Source organism: Salmo salar, chromosome 01 (assembly GCF_965601325.2).
Source record: "Salmo salar chromosome 01, fSalSal1, whole genome shotgun sequence".
In the NCBI taxonomy this organism is placed as follows: Eukaryota; Metazoa; Chordata; class Actinopteri; order Salmoniformes; family Salmonidae; genus Salmo; species Salmo salar.
The window spans coordinates 6,868,452-6,892,461 of NC_138291.1; the positions used below are offsets into that span (position 1 = coordinate 6,868,452).

General features: G+C 53.0%; 1 protein-coding gene across 4 annotated transcripts in view; it reads right to left on the minus strand.

Annotated features, from left to right (window-relative positions):
- Positions 1 to 24,010, minus strand: part of pygl (phosphorylase, glycogen, liver) — a 109,066-nt gene that overhangs the window by 76,594 nt on the left and 8,462 nt on the right. For 3 of the 4 annotated variants that reach the window (XM_045709887.2, XM_045709846.2, XM_045709822.2), the window contains 6 exons: positions 21,329 to 21,460; positions 20,890 to 21,001; positions 19,879 to 19,961; positions 19,275 to 19,412; positions 19,095 to 19,185; positions 18,780 to 18,928 (listed from right to left, as the gene is read on the minus strand). In XM_045709887.2, coding sequence (XP_045565843.2) covers positions 18,780 to 18,928; positions 19,095 to 19,185; positions 19,275 to 19,412; positions 19,879 to 19,961; positions 20,890 to 21,001; positions 21,329 to 21,460 — 705 coding nt within the window. Of the gene's footprint in view, positions 1 to 18,779; positions 18,929 to 19,088; positions 19,186 to 19,274; positions 19,413 to 19,878; positions 19,962 to 20,889; positions 21,002 to 21,328; positions 21,461 to 24,010 lie in introns of all 4 variants that reach the window. The other variant, XM_082960746.1, reaches the window with a different exon arrangement.

Genomic DNA, 24,010 nt, shown 5'->3' on the forward strand with positions numbered 1-24,010 from the left:
TGTCTACGCTGCGGTAACCTACCCCCAGTGTCTACGGTAACCTACCCCCAGTGTCTACGCTGCGGTAACCTACCCCCAGTGTCTACGCTGCGGTAACCTACCCCCAGTGTCTACGCTACGGTAACCTACCCCCAGTGTCTACGGTAACCTACCCCCAGTGTCTACGGTAACCTACCCCCAGTGTCTACGGTAACCTACCCCCAGTGTCTACGGTAACCTACCCCCAGTGTCTACGGTAACCTACCCCCAGTGTCTACGGTAACCTACCCCCACTGTCTACGGTAACCTTCTCCCACTGTGTACGCTACGGTAACCTACCCCCAGTGTCTACGGTAACCTACCCCCAGTGTCTACGGTAACCTACCCCCAGTGTCTACGGTAACCTACCCCCAGTGTCTACGCTACGGTAACCTACCCCCAGTGTCTACGGTAACCTACCCCCAGTGTCTACGGTAACCTACCCCCAGTGTCTACGGTAACCTACCCCCAGTTTCTACGGTAACCTACCCCCAGTGTCCACGGTAACCTACCCCCAGTGTCTACGGTAACCTACCCCCAGTGTCTACGGTAACCTACCCCCAGTGTCTACGGTAACCTACCCCCAGTGTCTACGGTAACCTACCCCCAGTGTCTACGGTAACCTACCCCCAGTGTCTACGGTAACCTACCCCCAGTGTCTACGGTAACCTACCCCCAGTGTCTACGGTAACCTACCCCCAGTGTCTACGGTAACCTACCCCCAGTGTCTACGGTAACCTACCCCCAGTGTCTACGGTAACCTACCCCCAGTGTCTACGGTAACCTACCCCCAGTGTCTACGGTAACCTACCCCCAGTGTCTACGCTACGGTAACCTACCCCCAGTGTCTACGGTAACCTACCCCCAGTGTCTACGGTAACCTAACCCCCAGTGTCTACGGTAACCTACCCCCAGTGTCTACGGTAACCTACCCCCAGTGTCTACGCTACGGTAACCTACCCCCAGTGTCTACGGTAACCTACCCCCAGTGTCTACGGTAACCTACCCCCAGTGTCTACGGTAACCTACCCCCAGTGTCTACGGTAACCTACCCCCAGTGTCTACGCTACGGTAACCTACCCCCAGTGTCTACGGTAACCTACCCCCAGTGTCTACGGTAACCTACCCCCAGTGTCTACGGTAACCTACCCCCAGTGTCTACGGTAACCTACCCCCAGTGTCTATGCTGCGGTAACCTACCCCCAGTGTCTACGGTAACCTACCCCCAGTGTCTACGGTAACCTACCCCCAGTGTCTACGCTGCGGTAACCTACCCCCAGTGTCTACGGTAACCTACCCCCAGTGTCTACGGTAACCTACCCCCAGTGTCTACGGTAACCTACCCCCAGTGTCTACGCTACGGTAACCTACCCCCAGTGTCTACGGTAACCTACCCCCAGTGTCTACGGTAACCTACCCCCAGTGTCTACGGTAACCTACCCCCAGTGTCTACGGTAACCTACCCCCAGTGTCTACGGTAACCTACCCCCAGTGTCTACGGTAACCTACCCCCAGTGTCTACGGTAACCTACCCCCAGTGTCTACGTAACCTACCCAGTGTCTACGGTAACCTACCCCCAGTGTCTACGGTAACCTACCCCCAGTGTCTACGGTAACCTACCCCCAGTGTCTACGGTAACCTACCCCCAGTGTCTACGGTAACCTACCCCCAGTGTCTACGGTAACCTACCCCCAGTGTCTACGGTAACCTACCCCCAGTTCTACGGTAACCTACCCCCAGTGTCTACGGTAACCTACCCCCAGTGTCTACGGTAACCTACCCCCAGTGTCTACGGTAACCTACCCCCAGTGTCTACGGTAACCTACCCCCAGTGTCTACGGTAACCTACCCCCAGTGTCTACGGTAACCTACCCCCAGTGTCTACGGTAACCTACCCCCAGTGTCTACGGTAACCTACCCCCAGTGTCTACGGTAACCTACCCCCAGTGTCTACGGTAACCTACCCCCAGTGTCTACGGTAACCTACCCAGTGTCTACGGTAACCTACCCCCAGTGTCTACGGTAACCTACCCCCAGTGTCTACGGTAACCTACCCCCAGTGTCTACGGTAACCTACCCCCAGTGTCTACGGTAACCTACCCCCAGTGTCTACGCTACGGTAACCTACCCCCAGTGTCTACGGTAACCTACCCCCAGTGTCTACGGTAACCTACCCCAGTGTCTACGGTAACCTACCCCCAGTGTCTACGGTAACCTACCCCCAGTGTCTACGGTAACCTACCCCCAGTGTCTACGCTACGGTAACCTACCCCCAGTGTCTACGGTAACCTACCCCCAGTGTCTACGGTAACCTACCCCCAGTGTCTACGGTAACCTACCCCCAGTGTCTACGGTAACCTACCCCCAGTGTCTACGGTAACCTACCCCCAGTGTCTACGGTAACCTACCCCAGTGTCTACGGTAACCTACCCCCAGTGTCTACGCGACGGTAACCTACCCCCAGTGTCTACGGTAACCTACCCCCAGTGTCTACGGTAACCTACCCCCAGTGTCTACGGTAACCTACCCCCAGTGTCTACGGTAACCTACCCCCAGTGTCTACGCTACGGTAACCTACCCCCAGTGTCTACGGTAACCTACCCCCAGTGTCTACGCTGCGGTAACCTACCCCCAGTGTCTACGCTGCGGTAACCTACCCCCAGTGTCTACGGTAACCTACCCCCAGTGTCTACGGTAACCTACCCCCAGTGTCTACGGTAACCTACCCCCAGTGTCTACGGTAACCTACCCCCAGTGTCTACGGTAACCTACCCCCAGTGTCTACGGTAACCTACCCCCAGTGTCTACGGTAACCTACCCCCAGTGTCTACGGTAACCTACCCCCAGTGTCTACGGTAACCTACCCCCAGTGTCTACGGTAACCTACCCCCAGTGTCTACGGTAACCTACCCCCAGTGTCTACGGTAACCTACCCCCAGTGTCTACGGTAACCTACCCCCAGTGTCTACGGTAACCTACCCCCAGTGTCTACGGTAACCTACCCCCAGTGTCTACGGTAACCTACCCCCAGTGTCTACGGTAACCTACCCCCAGTGTCTACGGTAACCTACCCCCAGTGTCTACGGTAACCTACCCCCAGTGTCTACGGTAACCTACCCCCAGTGTCTACGCTACGGTAACCTACCCCCAGTGTCTACGGTAACCTACCCCCAGTGTCTACGCTACGGTAACCTACCCCCAGTGTCTACGGTAACCTACCCCCAGTGTCTAGCTACGGTAACCTACCCCCAGTGTCTACGGTAACCTACCCCCAGTGTCTACGGTAACCTACCCCCAGTGTCTACGGTAACCTACCCCCAGTGTCTACGGTAACCTACCCCCAGTGTCTACGGTAACCTACCCCGAGTGTCTACGGTAACCTACCCCCAGTGTCTACGGTAACCTACCCCCAGTGTCTACGGTAACCTACCCCCAGTGTCTACGGTAACCTACCCCCAGTGTCTACGGTAACCTACCCCCAGTGTCTACGGTAACCTACCCCCAGTGTCTACGCTACGGTAACCTACCCCCAGTGTCTACGGTAACCTACCCCCAGTGTCTATGCTGCGGTAACCTACCCCCAGTGTCTACGCGCGGTAACCTACCCCCAGTGTCTACGGTAACCTACCCCCAGTGTCTACGGTAACCTACCCCGAGTGTCTACGGTAACTTACCCCCAGTGTCTACGCTAACCTACCCCCAGTGTCTACGCTACGGTAACCTACCTCCAGTGTCTACGGTAACCTACCCCCAGTGTCTACGGTAACCTACCCCCAGTGTCTATGCTGCGGTAACCTACCCCCAGTGTCTACGCTGCAGTAACCTACCCCCAGTGTCTACGGTAACCTACCCCCAGTGTCTACGGTAACCTACCCCCAGTGTCTACGCTGCGGTAACCTACCCCCAGTGTCTACGCTGCGGTAACCTACCCCCAGTGTCTACGCTACGGTAACCTACCCCCAGTGTCTACGGTAACCTACCCCCAGTGTCTATGGTAACCTACCCCCAGTGTCTAGGGTAACCTACCCCCAGTGTCTACGGTAACCTACCCCCAGTGTCTACGGTAACCTACCCCCAGTGTCTACGGTAACCTACCCCCACTGTCTACGGTAACCTACCCCCAGTGTGTACGCTACGATAACCTACCCCCAGTGTCTACGGTAACCTACCCCCAGTGTCTACGGTAACCTACCCCCAGTGTCTACGGTAACCTACCCCAGTGTCTACGCTACGGTAACCTACCCCCAGTGTCTACGGTAACCTACCCCCAGTGTCTACGCTACGGTAACCTACCCCCAGTGTCTACGGTAACCTACCCCCAGTTTCTACGGTAACCTACCCCCAGTGTCTACGGTAACCTACCCCCAGTGTCTACGGTAACCTACCCCCAGTGTCTACGGTAACCTACCCCCAGTGTCTACGGTAACCTACCCCCAGTGTCTACGGTAACCTACCCCCAGTGTCTACGGTAACCTACCCCCAGTGTCTACGGTAACCTACCCCCAGTGTCTACGGTAACCTACCCCCAGTGTCTACGGTAACCTACCCCCAGTGTCTACGGTAACCTACCCCCAGTGTCTACGGTAACCTACCCCCAGTGTCTACGGTAACCTACCCCCAGTGTCTACGGTAACCTACCCCCAGTGTCTACGGTAACCTACCCCCAGTGTCTACGGTAACCTACCCCCAGTGTCTACGGTAACCTACCCCCAGTGTCTACGGTAACCTACCCCCAGTGTCTACGCTGCGGTAACCTACCCCCAGTGTCTACGCTACGGTAACCTACCCCCAGTGTCTACGGTAACCTACCCCCAGTGTCTACGGTAACCTACCCCCAGTGTCTACGCTGCGGTAACCTACCCCAGTGTCTACGGTAACCTACCCCCAGTTTCTACGGTAACCTACCCCCAGTGTCTACGGTAACCTACCCCCAGTGTCTACGGTAACCTATCCCCAGTGTCTACGGTAACCTACCCCCAGTGTCTACGGTAACCTACCCCCAGTGTCTACGGTAACCTACCCCCAGTGTCTACGGTAACCTACCCCCAGTGTCTACGGTAACCTACCCCCAGTGTCTACGGTAACCTACCCCCAGTGTCTACGGTAACCTACCCCCAGTGTCTACGGTAACCTACCCCCAGTGTCTACGGTAACCTACCCCCAGTGTCTACGGTAACCTACCCCCAGTGTCTACGGTAACCTACCCCCAGTGTCTACGCTACGGTAACCTACCCCCAGTGTCTACGGTAACCTACCCCCAGTTTCTACGGTAACCTACCCCCAGTGTCTACGGTAACCTACCCCCAGTGTCTACGGTAACCTACCCCCAGTGTCTACGGTAACCTACCCCCAGTGTCTACGTACGGTAACCTACCCCCAGTGTCTACGGTAACCTACCCCCAGTGTCTATGCTGCGGTAACCTACCCCCAGTGTCTACGGTAACCTACCCCCAGTGTCTACGCTAACCTACCCCCAGTGTCTACGCTACGGTAACCTACCCCCAGTGTCTACGGTAACCTACCCCCAGTGTCTATGCTGCGGTAACCTACCCCCAGTGTCTACGCTGCGGTAACCTACCCCCAGTGTCTACGGTAACCTACCCCCAGTGTCTACGGTAACCTACCCCCAGTGTCTACGGTAACCTATCGCCAGTGTCTACGGTAACCTACCCCCAGTGTCTACGGTAACCTACCCCCAGTGTCTACGGTAACCTACCCCCAGTGTTTACGGTAACCTACCCCCAGTGTCTACGGTAACCTACCCCCAGTGTCTACGGTAACCTACCCCCAGTGTCTACGGTAACCCACCCCCAGTTTCTACGGTAACCTACCCCCAGTGTCTACGGTAACCTACCCCAGTGTCTACGCTGCGGTAACCTACCCCCAGTTTCTACGGTAACCTACCCCCAGTGTCTACGCTACGGTAACCTACCCCCAGTGTCTACGGTAACCTACCCCCAGTGTCTACGGTAACCTACCCCCAGTGTCTACGCGACGGTAACCTACCCCCAGTGTCTACGGTAACCTACCCCCAGTGTCTACGCTACGGTAACCTACCCCCAGTGTCTACGGTAACCTACCCCCAGTGTCTACGCTACGGTAACCTACCCCCAGTGTCTACGGTAACCTACCCCCAGTGTCTATGCTGCGGTAACCTACCCCCAGTGTCTACGGTAACCTACCCCCAGTGTCTACGCTGCGGTAACCTACCCCCAGTGTCTACGCTGCGGTAACCTACCCCCAGTGTCTACGCTACGGTAACCTACCCCCAGTGTCTACGGTAACCTACCCCCAGTGTCTACGGTAACCTACCCCCAGTGTCTACGGTAACCTACCCCCAGTGTCTACGCTACGGTAACCTACCCCCAGTGTCTACGGTAACCTACCCCCAGTGTCTACGGTAACCTACCCCCAGTGGCTACGCGACGGTAACCTACCCCCAGTGTCTACGGTAACCTACCCCCAGTGTCTACGCTACGGTAACCTACCCCCAGTGTCTACGGTAACCTACCCCCAGTGTCTACGGTAACCTACCCCCAGTGTCTACGCTACGGTAACCTACCCCCAGTGTCTACGGTAACCTACCCCCAGTGTCTACTGTAACCTACCCCCAGTGTCTACGGTAACCTACCCCCAGTGTCTACGGTAACCTACCCCCAGTGTCTACGGTAACCTACCCCCAGTGTCTACGGTAACCTACCCCCAGTGTCTACGGTAACCTACCCCCAGTGTCTACGGTAACCTACCCCCAGTGTCTACGCTACGGTAACCTACCCCCAGTGTCTACGGTAACCTACCCCCAGTGTCTACGCTACGGTAACCTACCCCAAGTGTCTACGGTAACCTACCCCCAGTGTCTACGGTAACCTACCCCCAGTGTCTATGCTGCGGTAACCTACCCCCAGTGTCTACGGTAACCTACCCCCAGTGTCTACGGTAACCTACCCCCAGTGTCTACGCTGCGGTAACCTACCCCCAGTGTCTACGGTAACCTACCCCCAGTGTCTACGCTGCGGTAACCTACCCCCAGTGTCTACGCTGCGGTAACCTACCCCCAGTGTCTACGCTACGGTAACCTACCCCCAGTGTCTACGGTAACCTACCCCCAGTGTCTACGGTAACCTACCCCCAGTGTCTACGGTAACCTACCCCCACTGCCTACGGTAACCTACCCCCAGTGTGTACGCTGCGGTAACCTACCCCCAGTGTCTACGGTAACCTACCCCCAGTGTCTACGGTAACCTACCCCAGTGTCTACGCTACGGTAACCTACCCCCAGTGTCTACGGTAACCTACCCCCAGTGTCTACGCTACGGTAACGTACCCCCACTGTCTACGGTAACCTACCCCCAGTGTCTATGCTGCGGTAACCTACCCCCAGTGTCTACGGTAACCTTCCCCCAGTGTCTACGGTAACCTACCCCCAGTGTCTACGGTAACCTACCCCCAGTGTCTACGGTAACCTGCCCCCAGTTTCTACGGTAACCTACCCCCAGTGTCTACGGTAAACTACCCGCAGTGTCTACGGTAACCAACCCCCAGTGTCTACGGTAACCTACCCCCAGTGTCTACGGTAACCTACCCCCAGTGTCTACGGTAAACTACCCGCAGTGTCTACGGTAACCAACCCCCAGTGTCTACGGTAACCTACCCCCAGTGTCTACGGTAACCTACCCCCAGTGTCTACGGTAACCTACCCCCAGTGTCTACGGTAACCTACCCCCAGTGTCTACGGTAACCTATCGCCAGTGTCTACGGTAACCTACCCCCAGTGTCTACGGTAACCTACCCCCAGTGTCTACGGTAACCTACCCCCAGTGTTTACGGTAACCTACCCCCAGTGTCTACGGTAACCTACCCCCAGTGTCTACGCTACGGTAACCTACCCCCAGTGTCTACGGTAACCTACCCCCAGTGTCTACGGTAACCTAACCCCAGTGTCTACGGTAACCTACCCCCAGTGTCTACGGTAACATACCCCCAGTGTCTACGGTAACCTACCCCCAGTGTCTACGCTACGGTAACCTACCCCCAGTGTCTACGGTAACCTACCCCCAGTTTCTACGGTAACCTACCCCCAGTGTCTACGGTAACCTACCCCCAGTGTCTACGGTAACCTACCCCCAGTGTCTACGGTAACCTACCTCCAGTGTCTACGGTAACCTACTACCAGTGTCTACGGTAACCTACCCCCAGTGTCTACGGTAACCTACCCCGAGTGTCTACGGTAACCTACCCCCAGTGTCTACGGTAACCTACCCCCAGTGTCTACGGTAACCTACACCCAGTGTCTACGGTAACCTACCCCCAGTGTCTACGGTAACCTGCCCCCAGTGTCTACGGTAACCTACCCCCAGTGTCTACGGTAACCTACCCCCAGTGTCTACGGTAACCTACCCCCAGTGTCTACGCTAACCTACCCCCAGTGTCTACGCTACGGTAACCTACCTCCAGTGTCTACGGTAACCTACCCCCAGTGTCTACGGTAACCTACCCCCAGTGTCTATGCTGCGGTAACCTACCCCCAGTGTCTACGCTGCGGTAACCTACCCCCAGTGTCTACGGTAACCTAACCCCAGTGTCTACGGTAACCTACCCCCAGTGTCTACGGTAACCTAAACCCAGTTTCTACGGTAACCTACCCCCAGTGTCTACGGTAACCTACCCCCAGTGTCTACGGTAACCTATCGCCAGTGTCTACGGTAACCTACCCCCAGTGTCTACGGTAACCTACCCCCAGTGTCTACGGTAACCTACCCCCAGTGTTTACGGTAACCTACCCCCAGTGTCTACGGTAACCTACCCCCAGTGTCTACGGTAACCTACCCCCAGTGTCTACGGTAACCCACCCCCAGTTTCTACGGTAACCTACCCCCAGTGTCTACGGTAACCTACCCCAGTGTCTACGCTGCGGTAACCTACCCCCAGTTTCTACGGTAACCTACCCCCAGTGTCTACGGTAACCTAACCCCAGTGTCTACGGTAACCTACCCCCAGTGTCTACGCTGCGGTAACCTACGCCCAGTGTCTACGGTAATCTAACCCCAGTTTCTACGGTAACCTACCCCCAGTGTCTACGGTAACCTACCCCCAGTGTCTACGCTACGGTAACCTACCCCCAGTGTCTACGGTAACCTACCCCCAGTGTCTACGGTAACCTACCCCCAGTGTCTACGGTAACCTACCCCCAGTGTCTACGGTAACCTACCCCCAGTGTCTACGCTACGGTAACCTACCCCCAGTGTCTACGGTAACCTACCCCCAGTGTCTACGGTAACCTACCCCCAGTGTCTACGCGACGGTAACCTACCCCCAGTGTCTACGGTAACCTACCCCCAGTGTCTACGCTACGGTAACCTACCCCCAGTGTCTACGGTAACCTACCCCCAGTGTCTACGGTAACCTACCCCCAGTGTCTACGCTACGGTAACCTACCCCCAGTGTCTACGGTAACCTACCCCCAGTGTCTATGCTGCGGTAACCTACCCCCAGTGTCTACGGTAACCTACCCCCAGTGTCTACGCTGCGGTAACCTACCCCCAGTGTCTACGCTGCGGTAACCTACCCCCAGTGTCTACGCTACGGTAACCTACCCCCAGTGTCTACGGTAACCTACCCCCAGTGTCTACGGTAACCTACCCCCAGTGTCTACGGTAACCTACCCCCAGTGTCTACGGTAACCTACCCCCAGTGTCTACGCTACGGTAACCTACCCCCAGTGTCTACGGTAACCTACCCCCAGTGTCTACGGTAACCTACCCCCAGTGGCTACGCGACGGTAACCTACCCCCAGTGTCTACGGTAACCTACCCCCAGCGTCTACGCTACGGTAACCTACCCCCAGTGTCTACGGTAACCTACCCCCAGTGTCTACGGTAACCTACCCCCAGTGTCTACGCTACGGTAACCTACCCCCAGTGTCTACGGTAACCTACCCCCAGTGTCTACGCTACGGTAACCTACCCCCAGTGTCTACGGTAACCTACCCCCAGTGTCTATGCTGCGGTAACCTACCCCCAGTGTCTACGGTAACCTACCCCCAGTGTCTACGGTAACCTACCCCCAGTGTCTACGCGCGGTAACCTACCCCCAGTGTCTACGGTAACCTACCCCCAGTGTCTACGCTGCGGTAACCTACCCCCAGTGTCTACGCTGCGGTAACCTACCCCCAGTGTCTACGCTACGGTAACCTACCCCCAGTGTCTACGGTAACCTACCCCCAGTGTCTATGGTAACCTACCCCCAGTGTCTAGGGTAACCTACCCCCAGTGTCTACGGTAACCTACCCCCAGTGTCTACGGTAACCTACCCCCAGTGTCTACGGTAACCTACCCCCACTGTCTACGGTAACCTTCTCCCACTGTGTACGCTACGATAACCTACCCCCAGTGTCTACGGTAACCTACCCCCAGTGTCTACGGTAACCTACCCCCAGTGTCTACGGTAACCTACCCCAGTGTCTACGCTACGGTAACCTACCCCCAGTGTCTACGGTAACCTACCCCCAGTGTCTACGCTACGGTAACCTACCCCCAGTGTCTACGGTAACCTACCCCCAGTTTCTACGGTAACCTACCCCCAGTGTCCACGGTAACCTACCCCCATTGTCTACGGTAACCTACCCCCAGTGTCTACGGTAACCTACCTCCAGTGTCTACGGTAACCTACCCCGAGTGTCTACGGTAACCTACCCCGAGTGTCTACGGTAACCTACCCCCAGTGTCTACGGTAACCTACCCACAGTGTCTACGGTAACCTACCCCCAGTGTCTACGGTAACCTACCCCCAGTGTCTACGGTAACCTACCCCCAGTGTCTACGCTAACCTACCCCCAGTTTCTACGCTACGGTAACCTACCTCCAGTGTCTACGGTAACCTACCCCCAGTGTCTATGCTGCGGTAACCTACCCCCAGTGTCTACGCTGCGGTAACCTACCCCCAGTGTCTCCGGTAACCTACCCCCAGTGTCTACGGTAACCTACCCCGAGTGTCTACGGTAACTTACCCCCAGTGTCTACGCTAACCTACCCCCAGTGTCTACGCTACGGTAACCTACCTCCAGTGTCTACGGTAACCTACCCCCAGTGTCTACGGTAACCTACCCCCAGTGTCTATGCTGCGGTAACCTACCCCCAGTGTCTACGCTGCAGTAACCTACCCCCAGTGTCTACGGTAACCTACCCCCAGTGTCTACGGTAACCTACCCCCAGTGTCTACGCTGCGGTAACCTACCCCCTTTGTCTACGCTGCGGTAACCTACCCCCAGTGTCTACGCTACGTTAACCTACCCCCAGTGTCTACGGTAACCTACCCCCAGTGTCTATGGTAACTTACCCCCAGTGTCTAGGGTAACCTACCCCCAGTGTCTACGGTAACCTACCCCCAGTGTCTACGGTAACCTACCCCCAGTGTCTACGGTAACCTACCCCCACTGTCTACGGTAACCTACCCCCAGTGTGTACGCTGCGATAACCTACCCCCAGTGTCTACGGTAACCTACCCCCAGTGTCTACGGTAAGCTACCCCCAGTGTCTACGGTAACCTACCCCAGTGTCTACGCTACGGTAACCTACCCCCAGTGTCTACGGTAACCTACCCCCAGTGTCTACGCTACGGTAACCTACCCCCAGTGTCTACGGTAACCTACCCCCAGTTTCTACGGTAACCTACCCCCAGTGTCTACGGTAACCTACCCCCATTGTCTACGGTAACCTACCCCCAGTGTCTACGGTAACCTACCTCCAGTGTCTACGGTAACCTACCCCGAGTGTCTACGGTAACCTACCCCGAGTGTCTACGGTAACCTACCCCCAGTGTCTACGGTAACCTACCCCCAGTGTCTACGGTAACCTATCGCCAGTGTCTACGGTAACCTACCCCCAGTGTTTACGGTAACCTACCCCCAGTGTCTACGGTAACCTACCCCCAGTGTCTACGGTAACCTACCCCCAGTGTCTACGGTAACCCACCCCCAGTTTCTACGGTAACCTACCCCCAGTGTCTACGGTAACCTACCCCAGTGTCTACGCTGCGGTAACCTACCCCCAGTTTCTACGGTAACCTACCCCCAGTGTCTACGCTACGGTAACCTACCCCCAGTGTCTACGGTAACCTACCCCCAGTGTCTACGGTAACCTACCCCCAGTGTCTACGCGACGGTAACCTACCCCCAGTGTCTACGGTAACCTACCCCCAGTGTCTACGCTACGGTAACCTACCCCCAGTGTCTACGGTAACCTACCCCCAGTGTCTACGGTAACCTACCCCCAGTGTCTACGCTACGGTAACCTACCCCCAGTGTCTACGGTAACCTACCCCCAGTGTCTACGCTGCGGTAACCTACCCCCAGTGTCTACGCTGCGGTAACCTACCCCCAGTGTCTACGCTACGGTAACCTACCCCCAGTGTCTACGGTAACCTACCCCCAGTGTCTACGGTAACCTACCCCCAGTGTCTACGGTAACCTACCCCCAGTGTCTACGCTACGGTAACCTACCCCCAGTGTCTACGGTAACCTACCCCCAGTGGCTACGCGACGGTAACCTACCCCCAGTGTCTACGGTAACCTACCCCCAGTGTCTACGCTACGGTAACCTACCCCCAGTGTCTACGGTAACCTACCCCCAGTGTCTACGGTAACCTACCCCCAGTGTCTACGCTACGGTAACCTACCCCCAGTGTCTACGGTAACCTACCCCCAGTGTCTACGCTACGGTAACCTACCCCCAGTGTCTACGGTAACCTACCCCCAGTGTCTGTGCTGCTGTAACCTACCCCCAGTGTCTACGGTAACCTACCCCCAGTGTCTACGGTAACCTACCCCCAGTGTCTACGCGCGGTAACCTACCCCCAGTGTCTACGGTAACCTACCCCCAGTGTCTACGCTGCGGTAACCTACCCCCAGTGTCTACGCTGCGGTAACCTACCCCCAGTGTCTACGCTACGGTAACCTACCCCCAGTGTCTACGGTAACCTACCCCCAGTGTCTACGGTAACCTACCCCCAGTGTCTAGGGTAACCTACCCCCAGTGTCTACGGTAACCTACCCCCAGTGTCTACGGTAACCTACCCCCAGTGTCTACGGTAACCTACCCCCACTGTCTACGGTAACCTACCCCCACTGTGTACGCTGCGATAACCTACCCCCAGTGTCTACGGTAACCTACCCCCAGTGTCTATGGTAACCTACCCCCAGTGTCTACGGTAACCTAACCCAGTGTCTACGCTACGGTAACCTACCCCCAGTGTCTACGGTAACCTACCCCCAGTGTCTACGCTACGGTAACCTACCCCCAGTGTCTACGGTAACCTACCCCCAGTTTCTACGGTAACCTACCCCCAGTGTCTACGGTAACCTACCCCCATTGTCTACGGTAACCTACCCCCAGTGTCTACGGTAACCTACCTCCAGTGTCTACGGTAACCTACCCCGAGTGTCTACGGTAACCTACCCCGAGTGTCTACGGTAACCTACCCCCAGTGTCTACGGTAACCTACCCCCAGTGTCTACGGTAACCTACCCCCAGTGTCTACGGTAACCTACCCCCAGTGTCTACGGTAACCTACCCCCAGTGTCTACGCTAACCTACCCCCAGTTTCTACGCTACGGTAACCTACCTCCAGTGTCTACGGTAACCTACCCCCAGTGTCTATGCTGCGGTAACCTACCCCCAGTGTCTACGCTGCGGTAACCTACCCCCAGTGTCTCCGGTAACCTACCCCCAGTGTCTACGGTAACCTACCCCGAGTGTCTACGGTAACCTACCCCCAGTGTCTACGGTAACCTACCCCCAGTGTCTACGGTAACCTACCCCCAGTGTCTACGGTAACCTAACCCCAGTTTCTACGGTAACCTACCCCCAGTTTCTACCGTAACCTACCCCCAGTGTCTACGGTAACCTACCCCCAGTGTCTACGCTACGGTAACCTACCCCCAGTGTCTACGGTAACCTACCCCCAGTTTCTACGGTAACCTACCCCCAGTGTCTACGGTAACCTACCCCCAGTGTCTACGGTAACCTACCCCGAGTGTCTACGGTAACCTACCCCCAGTGTCTACGGTAACCTACCCCCAGTGTCTACGGTAACCTACCCCCAGTGTCTACGGTAACCTACCCCCAGTGTCTACGGTAACTTACCCCCAGTGTCTACGCTAACCTACCCCCAGTGTCTACGCTACGGTAACCTACCTCCAGTGTCTACGGTAACCTACCCCCAGTGTCTACGGTAACCTACCCCCAGTGTCTATGCTGCGGTAACCTACCCCCAGTGTCTACGCTGCAGTAACCTACCCCCAGTGTCTACGGTAACCTACCCCCAGTGTCTACGGTAACCTACCCCCAGTGTCTACGGTAACCTACCCCCAGTGTCTACGGTAACCTACCCCCAGTGTCTACGCTGCGGTAACCTACCCCTTTGTCTACGCTGCGGTAACCTACCCCCAGTGTCTACGCTACGTTAACCTACCCCCAGTGTCTACGGTAACCTACCCCCAGTGTCTATGGTAACCTACCCCCAGTGTCTAGGGTAACCTACCCCCAGTGTCTACGGTAACCTACACCCAGTGTCTACGGTAACCTACCCCCAGTGTCTACGGTAACCTACCCCCACTGTCTACGGTAACCTACCCCCAGTGTGTACGCTGCGATAACCTACCCCCAGTGTCTACGGTAACCTACCCCCAGTGTCTACGGTAAGCTACCCCCAGTGTCTACGGTAACCTACCCCAGTGTCTACGCTACGGTAACCTACCCCCAGTGTCTACGGTAACCTACCCCCAGTGAATACGCTACGGTAACCTACCCCCAGTGTCTACGGTGACCTACCCCCAGTTTCTACGGTAACCTACCCCCAGTGTCTACGGTAACCTACCCCCATTGTCTACGGTAACCTACCCCCAGTGTCTACGGTAACCTACCTCCAGTGTCTACGGTAACCTACCCCGAGTGTCTACGGTAACCTACCCCGAGTGTCTACGGTAACCTACCCCCAGTGTCTACGGTAACCTACCCCCAGTGTCTACGGTAACCTACCCCCAGTGTCTACGGTAACCTACCCCCAGTGTCTACGGTAACCTAACCCCAGTTTCTACGGTAACCTACCCCCAGTTTCTACAGTAACCTACCCCCAGTGTCTACGCTACGGTAACCTACCCCCAGTGTCTACGGTAACCTACCCCCAGTTTCTACGGTAACCTACCCCCAGTGTCTATTGTAACCTACCCCCAGTGTCTACGCTAACCTACCCCCAGTGTCTACGCTAACCTACCCCCAGTTTCTACGCTACGGTAACCTACCTCCAGTGTCTACGGTAACCTACCCCCAGTGTCTATGCTGCGGTAACCTACCCCCAGTGTCTACGCTGCGGTAACCTACCCCCAGTGTCTACGGTAACCTACCCCCAGTGTCTACGGTAACCTACCCCGAGTGTCTACGGTAACCTACCCCCAGTGTCTACGGTAACCTACCCCCAGTGTCTACGGTAACCTACCCCCAGTGTCTACGGTAACCTACCCCCAGTGTCTACGGTAACCTACCCCCAGTGTCTACGCTACGGTAACCTACGCCCAGTGTCTACGGTAACCTACCCCCAGTTTCTACGGTAACCTACCCCCAGTGTCTACGGTAACCTACCCCCAGTGTCTACGGTAACCTACCCCCAGTGTCTACGGTAACCTACCTCCAGTGTCTACGGTAACCTACCTCCAGTGTCTACGGTAACCTACCCCCAGTGTCTACGGTAACCTACCCCCAGTGTCTACAGTAACCTACCCCCAGTGTCTACGGTAACCTACCCCCAGTGTCTACGGTAACCTACACCCAGTGGCTACGGTAACCTACACCCAGTGTCTGCGGTAACCTACCCCCAGTGTCTACGCTGCGGTAACCTACCTCCAGTGTCTACGGTAACCTACCCCCAGTGTCTACGGTAACCTACCCCCAGTGTCTATGCTGCGGTAACCTACCCCCAGTGTCTACGCTGCGGTAACCTACCCCCAGTGTCTACGGTAACCTACCCCCAGTGTCTACGGTAACCTAACCACAGTGTCTACGGTAACCTACCCCCAGTGTCTATGGTAACCTACCCCCAGTGTCTCGCTACGGTAACCTACGCCCAGTGTCTACGGTAACCTACCCCAGTGTCTACGCTGCGGTAACCTACCCCCAGTTTCTACGGTAACCTACCCCCAGTGTCTACGGTAACCTAACCCCAGTGTCTACGGTAACCTACCCCCAGTGTCTATGCTGCGGTAACCTACCCCCAGTGTCTACGGTAACCTACCCCCAGTGTCTACGGTAACCTACCCCCAGTGTCTACGCTGCGGTAACCTACCCCCAGTGTCTACGCTGCGGTAACCTACCCCCAGTGTCTACGGTAACCTACCCCCAGTGTCTACGGTAACCTACCCCCAGTGTCTACGGTAACCTACCCCCAGTGTCAACGCTACGGTAACCTACCCCCAGTGTCTACGGTAACCTACCCCCAGTGTCTACGGTAACCTACCCCCAGTGTCTACGGTAACCTACCCCCAGTGTCTACGGTAACCTACTCCCAGTGTCTACGGTAACCTACCCCCAGTGTCTACGGTAACCTACACCCGTGGCTACGGTAACCTAACCACAGTGTCTACGGTAACCTACCCCCAGTGTCTACGCTGCGGTAACCTACGACCAGTGTCTACGGTAACCTACCCCAGTGTCTACGCTACGGTAACTTACCCCCAGTTTCTACGGTAACCTACCCCCAGTGTCTACGCTACGGTAACCTACCCCCAGTTTCTACGGTAACTTACCCCCAGTGTCTACGGTAACCTACCCCCAGTGTCTACGGTAACCTACCCCCAGTGTCTACGGTAACCTACCCCCAGTGTCTACGGTAACCTACCCCCAGTTTCTACGGTAACCTACCCCCAGTTTCTACGGTAACCTACCCCCAGTGTCTACGGTAACATACCCCAAGTGTCTACGGTAACCTACCCCCAGTGTCTACGGTAACATATCCCCACTGTCTACGGTAACCTACCCCCAGTGTCTACGCTGCGGTAACCTACCCCCAGTGTCTACGGTAACCTACCCCCAGTGTCTACGGTAACCTACACCCAGTGTCTACGCTGCGGTAACCTACCCCCAGTGTCTACGGTAACCTACCCCCAGTGTCTACGGTAACCTACCCACAGTGTCTACGCTACGGTAACCTACCCCCAGTGTCTACGGTAACCTACCCCCAGTGTCTACGGTAACCTACCCCCAGTGTCTACGGTAACTTACCCCCAGTGTCTACGGTAACCTACCCCCAGTGTCTATGGTAACCTACCCCCAGTGTCTACGCTACGGTAACCTACGCCCAGTGTCTACGGTAACCTACCCCCAGTTTCTACGGTAACCTACCCCCAGTGTCTACGGTAACCTACCCCCAGTGTCTACGGTAACCTACCCCCAGCTACTACGGTAACCTACCTCCAGTGTCTACGGTAACCTACCTCCAGTGTCTACGGTAACCTACCCCCAGTGTCTACGGTAACCTACCCCCAGTGTCTGCGGTAACCTACCCCCAGTGTCTACGCTGCGGTAACCTACCTCCAGTGTCTACGGTAACCTACCCCCAGTGTCTATGCTGCGGTAACCTACCCCCAGTGTCTACGCTGCGGTAACCTACCCCCAGTGTCTACGGTAACCTACCCCCAGTGTCTACGGTAACCTAACCCCAGTGTCTACGGTAACCTACCCCCAGTGTCTACGCTGCGGTAACCTACGCCCAGTGTCTACGGTAACCTACCCCAGTGTCTACGCTGCGGTAACCTACCCCCAGTTTCTACGGTAACCTACCCCCAGTGTCTACGGTAACCTAACCCCAGTGTCTACGGTAACCTACCCCCAGTGTCTACGCTGCGGTAACCTACGCCCAGTGTCTACGGTAACCTAACCCCAGTTTCTATGGTAACCTACCCCCAGTGTCTACGGTAACCTACCCCCAGTGTCTACGGTAACCTACCCAGAGTGTCTACGGTAAACTACCCCCAGTGTCTACGGTAACCTACCCCCAGTGTCTACGGTAACCTACCCCCAGTGTCTACGGTAACCTACCCCCAGTGTCTACGGTAACCTACCCCCAGTGTCTACGCTACGGTAACCTACCTCCAGTGTCTACGGTAACCTACCCCCAGTGTCTACGGTAACCTACCCCCAGTGTCTATGCTGCGGTAACCTACCCCCAGTGTCTACGCTGCGGTAACCTACCCCCAGTGTCTACGGTAACCTACCCCCAGTGTCTACGGTAACCTACCCCCAGTGTCTACGGTAACCTAAACCCAGTTTCTACGGTAACCTACCCCCAGTGTCTACGGTAACCTACCCCCAGTGTCTACGGTAACCTACCCCCAGTGTCTACGGTAACCTACCCCCAGTGTCTACGGTAACCTACCCCCAGTGTCTACGGTAACCTACCCCTAACCCCAGTGTCTACGGTAACCTACCCCCAGTGTCTACGGTAACCTACCCCCAGTTTCTACGGTAACCTACCCCCAGTGTCTACAGTAACCTACCCCCCAGTGTCTACGGTAACCTACCCCCAGTGTCTACGGTAACCTACCCCCAGTGTCTACGGTAACCTACCCCCAGTTTCTACGGTAACCTACCCCCAGTGTGTACGGTAACCTACCCCCAGTGTCTACGAGTCTTGTAAGGGGGAACACATTTTAAGAGAAGTCATTTAACTATCAACGTATTGATAAAGAGAGCAGTGATCTCAGCTGCATACGTACATCCAGGTGTCCCTGGTTGATCCTGTAGATGATCTGGAGGTGTCTGGGTAGCAGGGTCTCCAGCAGTCCAACGGGCCAGCGCTCCAGAGCCTCAGGAAGCACCGTGTGGTTGGTGTACGCAAAGGTCTGCTTGGTGATGGCCCACGCTTGAGGAGAGACAGGTTCCACTAATACAGTAAACATTTCCTGAACATTCACATTAGGACTCATGACTGTTAGGCAAACTTAGTTGTAATTTCATATAAGAAATGTCTTTAATATCATAATAACAATGTATAACATAATATATATAATAATCTCTCTCTTAACGCACCGTGTCCCAGTCGAGTTTCTCGACGTCAACAAAGACCCTCATGAGCTCTGGGATGGCCATCGCAGGATGAGTGTCATTCAACTGGATGGCCACCTGTCAACACAATCAACCAAATTGATTTTTGTTGCGATTCAGACATCATAGAAAATCGATAATAGATCACAGGTAATCGATAAAGTAACCTTCTCTGGGAAGCTGTCGAAAGACACCGGGCCGGTTGAGCCCTTCTTGGATATCTTGAAGCGTCGGATGATATCCTGGAGTGTGGCCGCCACCACAAAGTACTCCTGCTTCAGGCGTAGCTCCTTCCCCTCAAAGAACTACAACAATGAAGAAGGAGAGGAATCAAGAACTACAACCCCCACAGAACTACAAGAGGAGAGGAATCAAGTCATTAGGAGTTAGGAACACACTAGCCCAGTGTTTCCCAAACTCAGTCCTCGGGACCCCAAGTGGTGCACGTTTTGGTTTTTGCCCATAACACTACACAGCTGATTTAAATGATCAAAGCTTGATGATTAGTTGAATCAGCCGTGTAGCACTAGGGCAAAACCCAAAATGTGCATCTGGGGGGGGGGGGGGGGCCCCGAGACCGAGTTTGGGAAACTCTCTACTAGCCTGTCCCCGGATGTGTTTATGCTGTCTTTTAAACCCCTGCGGTCAATTCTATGCCAACGTCCATAGGAGATGGATATACAGCCGCACACAAACAGATCTGGAACCAGGCTACAAATAAACCAGCGTATCAAAATGCACTCACACCTACGTGGCCAATGTGGAACTTACGTTATCGTTGGGGTAGAGGACACGAGAAATATTCTCCGCCAGATTCCTGTCCAGAACAGCTTGGATGTAATCTCCAACATTGACTGAGGAGAGAATCATAGAATTACATATAGGGTTGCAAAATACCAGGAACTTCTCCAAAATACCAGGAACTTCTCCAAAATACCAGGAACTTCTCCAAAATACCAGGAACTTCTCCAAAATTCCCTGTTTTTTTTCAGAAATCCTGGTTGGAGGATTCCAGATATCCAGCTTATTCCCTTCTGATTTAGGGACTCTTTCAACAGGGATTTCTGGAATACCTGGGAATTTCAGTAAAGTTACCAGAAGTAGTTAAAGTTAGTTCCACTGCTTTAAAAAAATGTTTCCCCTCTAATCAGGGACTGATTTATACCTGGGACACCAGGTGGGTGCAATTAATTATCAGGTAGAACAGAAAACCAGCAGGCTCTGGACCTCGTAGGGTAAGTGTTGAATAGAGTACCACAGTATGAATCATAATACCCATAAAACCTAGCAGTCAAAAAGGGAAATGGTTCCAATCGTTTTTCCACCATTAATTAAACAAAATAAGGGTTGTAAGCATTTCTAAAATCCCCTATCGGAAAAATGAATGGTGGAAAATGATTGGAACCATTTCTCTGTTTGACCACTAGGTTTTATGGGTATTATGACACCTCCCAAGGAAAATAAAGGGCTTTTTAAGTTTAATTTGTTACAGATTCACTCGTTCAATACTGTCATTATTAAGGTCTGGATTCTAATTTGAGATCTGTATGCTTAACTCAGTTTTCCACCCTAAATCCTACATTGACAAAAAAATTGTAATTTACGTGAAAGTCTGAGTGCTCGCATCTGAAGATAGGTTCCAAGTTAGCTCTGGTCCAGGGCGTTAATACGGCTTGTTGAGCCTTTGTCAAGCCTTCTTAGCAAGCCGCACTAACACCCTGGACCAGAGCTAGCTCTGATAAGGCAGGGTTAAAAGGTAAAGTCATCATCCTGGCCACTAACAGTCCTTCAGGTTGAAATCGTTGGGAGCTCTGGCAGACCACAGCCTCATGGTGTTGACTGTGTTGTTCATATATCCAGGGATGGGCGTGTCATAGGGCATGGCCAGGACCACCTACAGAACACATTTAAGGCATGGGAAGAATTAGGATTGAGATTAAAATTAACTAATTAATCTCAACACATCATAGATATGCTGTACCTACAGGGTCAAGGCAAGGGAAGAATTGGTAATACTTTTTAATTTAATATCATAATAAATATCAGTAATGCTTAACATAAGTCTTCTTATACTTGTGTAGTAACAATGTAATTACATGTTACAAAGTACTTCAGTAATTGCATAGAAATTCTCACCATAGATATGCAGGTACTAGGTACTATTAGTAGTATTATTATTAGTGTGTTACTAATTAAATGTATTATCATCATGATTAAATACCTGTGTATCCACCCATCTGGCCCCTTCCTTAGACTCCTCCACTCTGCCGTAGAAGTGCACTGGTAGCATGTACTCAGGGCGGGCCTTCTCCCAGGGGTTACCATGACGCAACCAATCATCTGCCTCTTCCACCTAAGAACAAGGAATTTAACAGTGAATTTCAAATCGAAGAGTGACTAAGCAAAACTTCAATATGAGTCAAAATGACCATGAAACTATAGCCTGTTCCCAGATATATGTTTGTGCTCTTGCCAACTCCATTGCTCATTGTCAAGGCAATGGCATGACGGCACAAACAGAGTGGCACTCAGGCTAATGAAACAATAGATATGAGCATAATGGTTCATAGTACACAGTAGTAGTATTATATTATAGTAGTAGTATTATATTATAGTAGCAGTATTATATTATAGTAGCATTATAGTATAGTATATACAATACCAGTCAAAACGTTTGGACACAGCTACTCATTCCAGGGTTTTTCTTCATGTCTTAATAATGGACTGTCATTTCTCTTTGCTTATTTGAGCTGTTCTTGCCATAATATGGACTTGGTCTTTCACCGATTAGGGCTATCTTCTGTATACCACCCCTACCTTCTCACAATACAACTGATTGGCTCAAACGCATTAAGATGGAAAGAAATTCCACAAATCAACTTTTAACAAGGCACACCTGTTAATTGAAATGCATTCCAGGTGACTACCTCATGAAGCTGGTTGAGAGAATGCCAAGAATATGCAAAGCTGGCATCAAGGCAAAGGGTGGCTATTTTGAAGAATCTCAAAGATAAAATATTTTGATTTGTTGAACAATTTTTTTGTTACTACATGATTCCATGTGTTATTTCATAGTTTATGTCTTCACTATCATTCTACAATGCAGAAAATAGTAAAAATAAAGAAAAACCCTTGAATGAGTAGCTGTCCAAACTTTTGGCTGGTACTGTACATTATAGTATAGTAGCATTAGAATATTCAGTTGAAGTCGGAAGTTTACATACAGTCGTGGCCAAAAGTTTTGAGAATGACACAAATAGTAATTTTCACAAAGTCTGCTGCCTCAGTTTGTATGATGGCAATTTGCATATACACCAGAATGTTATGAAAAGTGATCAGATGAATTGCAATTAATTGCAAAGTCCCTCTTTGCCATGCAAATGAACTGAATCCCCCAAAAACTTTTCAATGAATTTCTGCAGAAGGCTTCAGGGCACCCAAAAAGTCCAGCAAGTGCCAGGACCGTCTCCTAAAGTTGATTCAGCTGCGGGATCGGGGCACCACCAGTACAGAGCTTGCTCAGGAATGGCAGCAGGCAGGTGTGACTGCATCTGCACGCACAGTGAGGCGAAGACTTTTGGAGGATGGCTTGGTGTCAAGAAGGGCAGCAAAGAAGCCACTTCTCTCCAGCAAAAACATCAGGGACAGACTGATATTCTGCAAAAGGTACAGGGATTGGACTGCTGAGGACTGGGGTAAAGTAATTTTCTCTGATGAATCCCCTTTCCAATTGTTTGGGGCATCCGGAAAAAAGCTTGTCCGGAGAAGACAAGGTGAGCGCTACCATCAGTCCTGTGTCATGCCAACAGTAAAGCATCCTGAGACCATTCATGTGTGGGGTTGCTTCTCAGCCAAGGGAGGGCTCACCCACAATTTTTCCTAAGAACACATCCATGAATAAAGAATGTTACCAACACATCCTCCGAGAGCAACTTCTCCCAACCATCCAGGAACAGTTTGGTGACAAACAATGCCTTTTCCAGCATGATGGAGCACCTTGCCGAAAGGCAAAAGTGATAACTAAGTGGCTCGGGGAACAAAACATTGATATTTTGGGTCCATGGCCAGGAAACATCCAGACCTTAATCCCATTGAGAACTTGTAGTCAATCCTCAAGAGGCGGGTGGACAAACAAAAACCCACAAATTCTGACAAACTCCAAGCATTGATTATGCAAGAATGGGCAGCCATTAGTCAGGATGTGGCCCAGAAGTTAATTGACAGCATGCCAGGGCGGATTGCAGAGGTCTTGAAAAAGAAGGGTCAACACTGCAAATATTGACTTTGCATCAACTTCATGTAACTGTCAATAAAAGCCTTTGACACTTATGAAATGCTTGTAATTATACTTCAGTATTCCATAGTAACATCTGACAAAAATATCTAAAGACCCAAGCAGCAAACTTTGTGGAAATTAATTTTTGTGTCATTCTCAAAACTTTTGGCCACGACTGTACACTTAGGTTGGAGTCATTAAAACTTGTTTTTCAAACACTCCACACATTTCTTGTTAACAAACTATAGTTTGGGCAAGTCGGTTAGGACATCTACTTTGTGCATGACACAAGTAATTTCTACAACAACTGTTTACAGACAGATTACTTCACTTATAATTCACTGTATCACAATTCGAGTGGGTCAGAAGTTTACATACACTAAGTTGATTGTGCCTTTAAACAGCTTGGAAAATTCCAGAAAATGATGGCATGGCTTTAGAAGCTTCTGATAGGCTAATTGACACCATTTGAGTCAATTGGAGGTGTACCTGTGGATGTATTTCAAGGCCACCATCATTCTCAGCGCCTCTTTGCTTGACATCATGGGAAAATCAAAAGAAATCAGCCAAGACCTCAGAAAAAAATGGTAGACCTCCACAAGTCTGGTTCATCCTTGGGAGCAATTT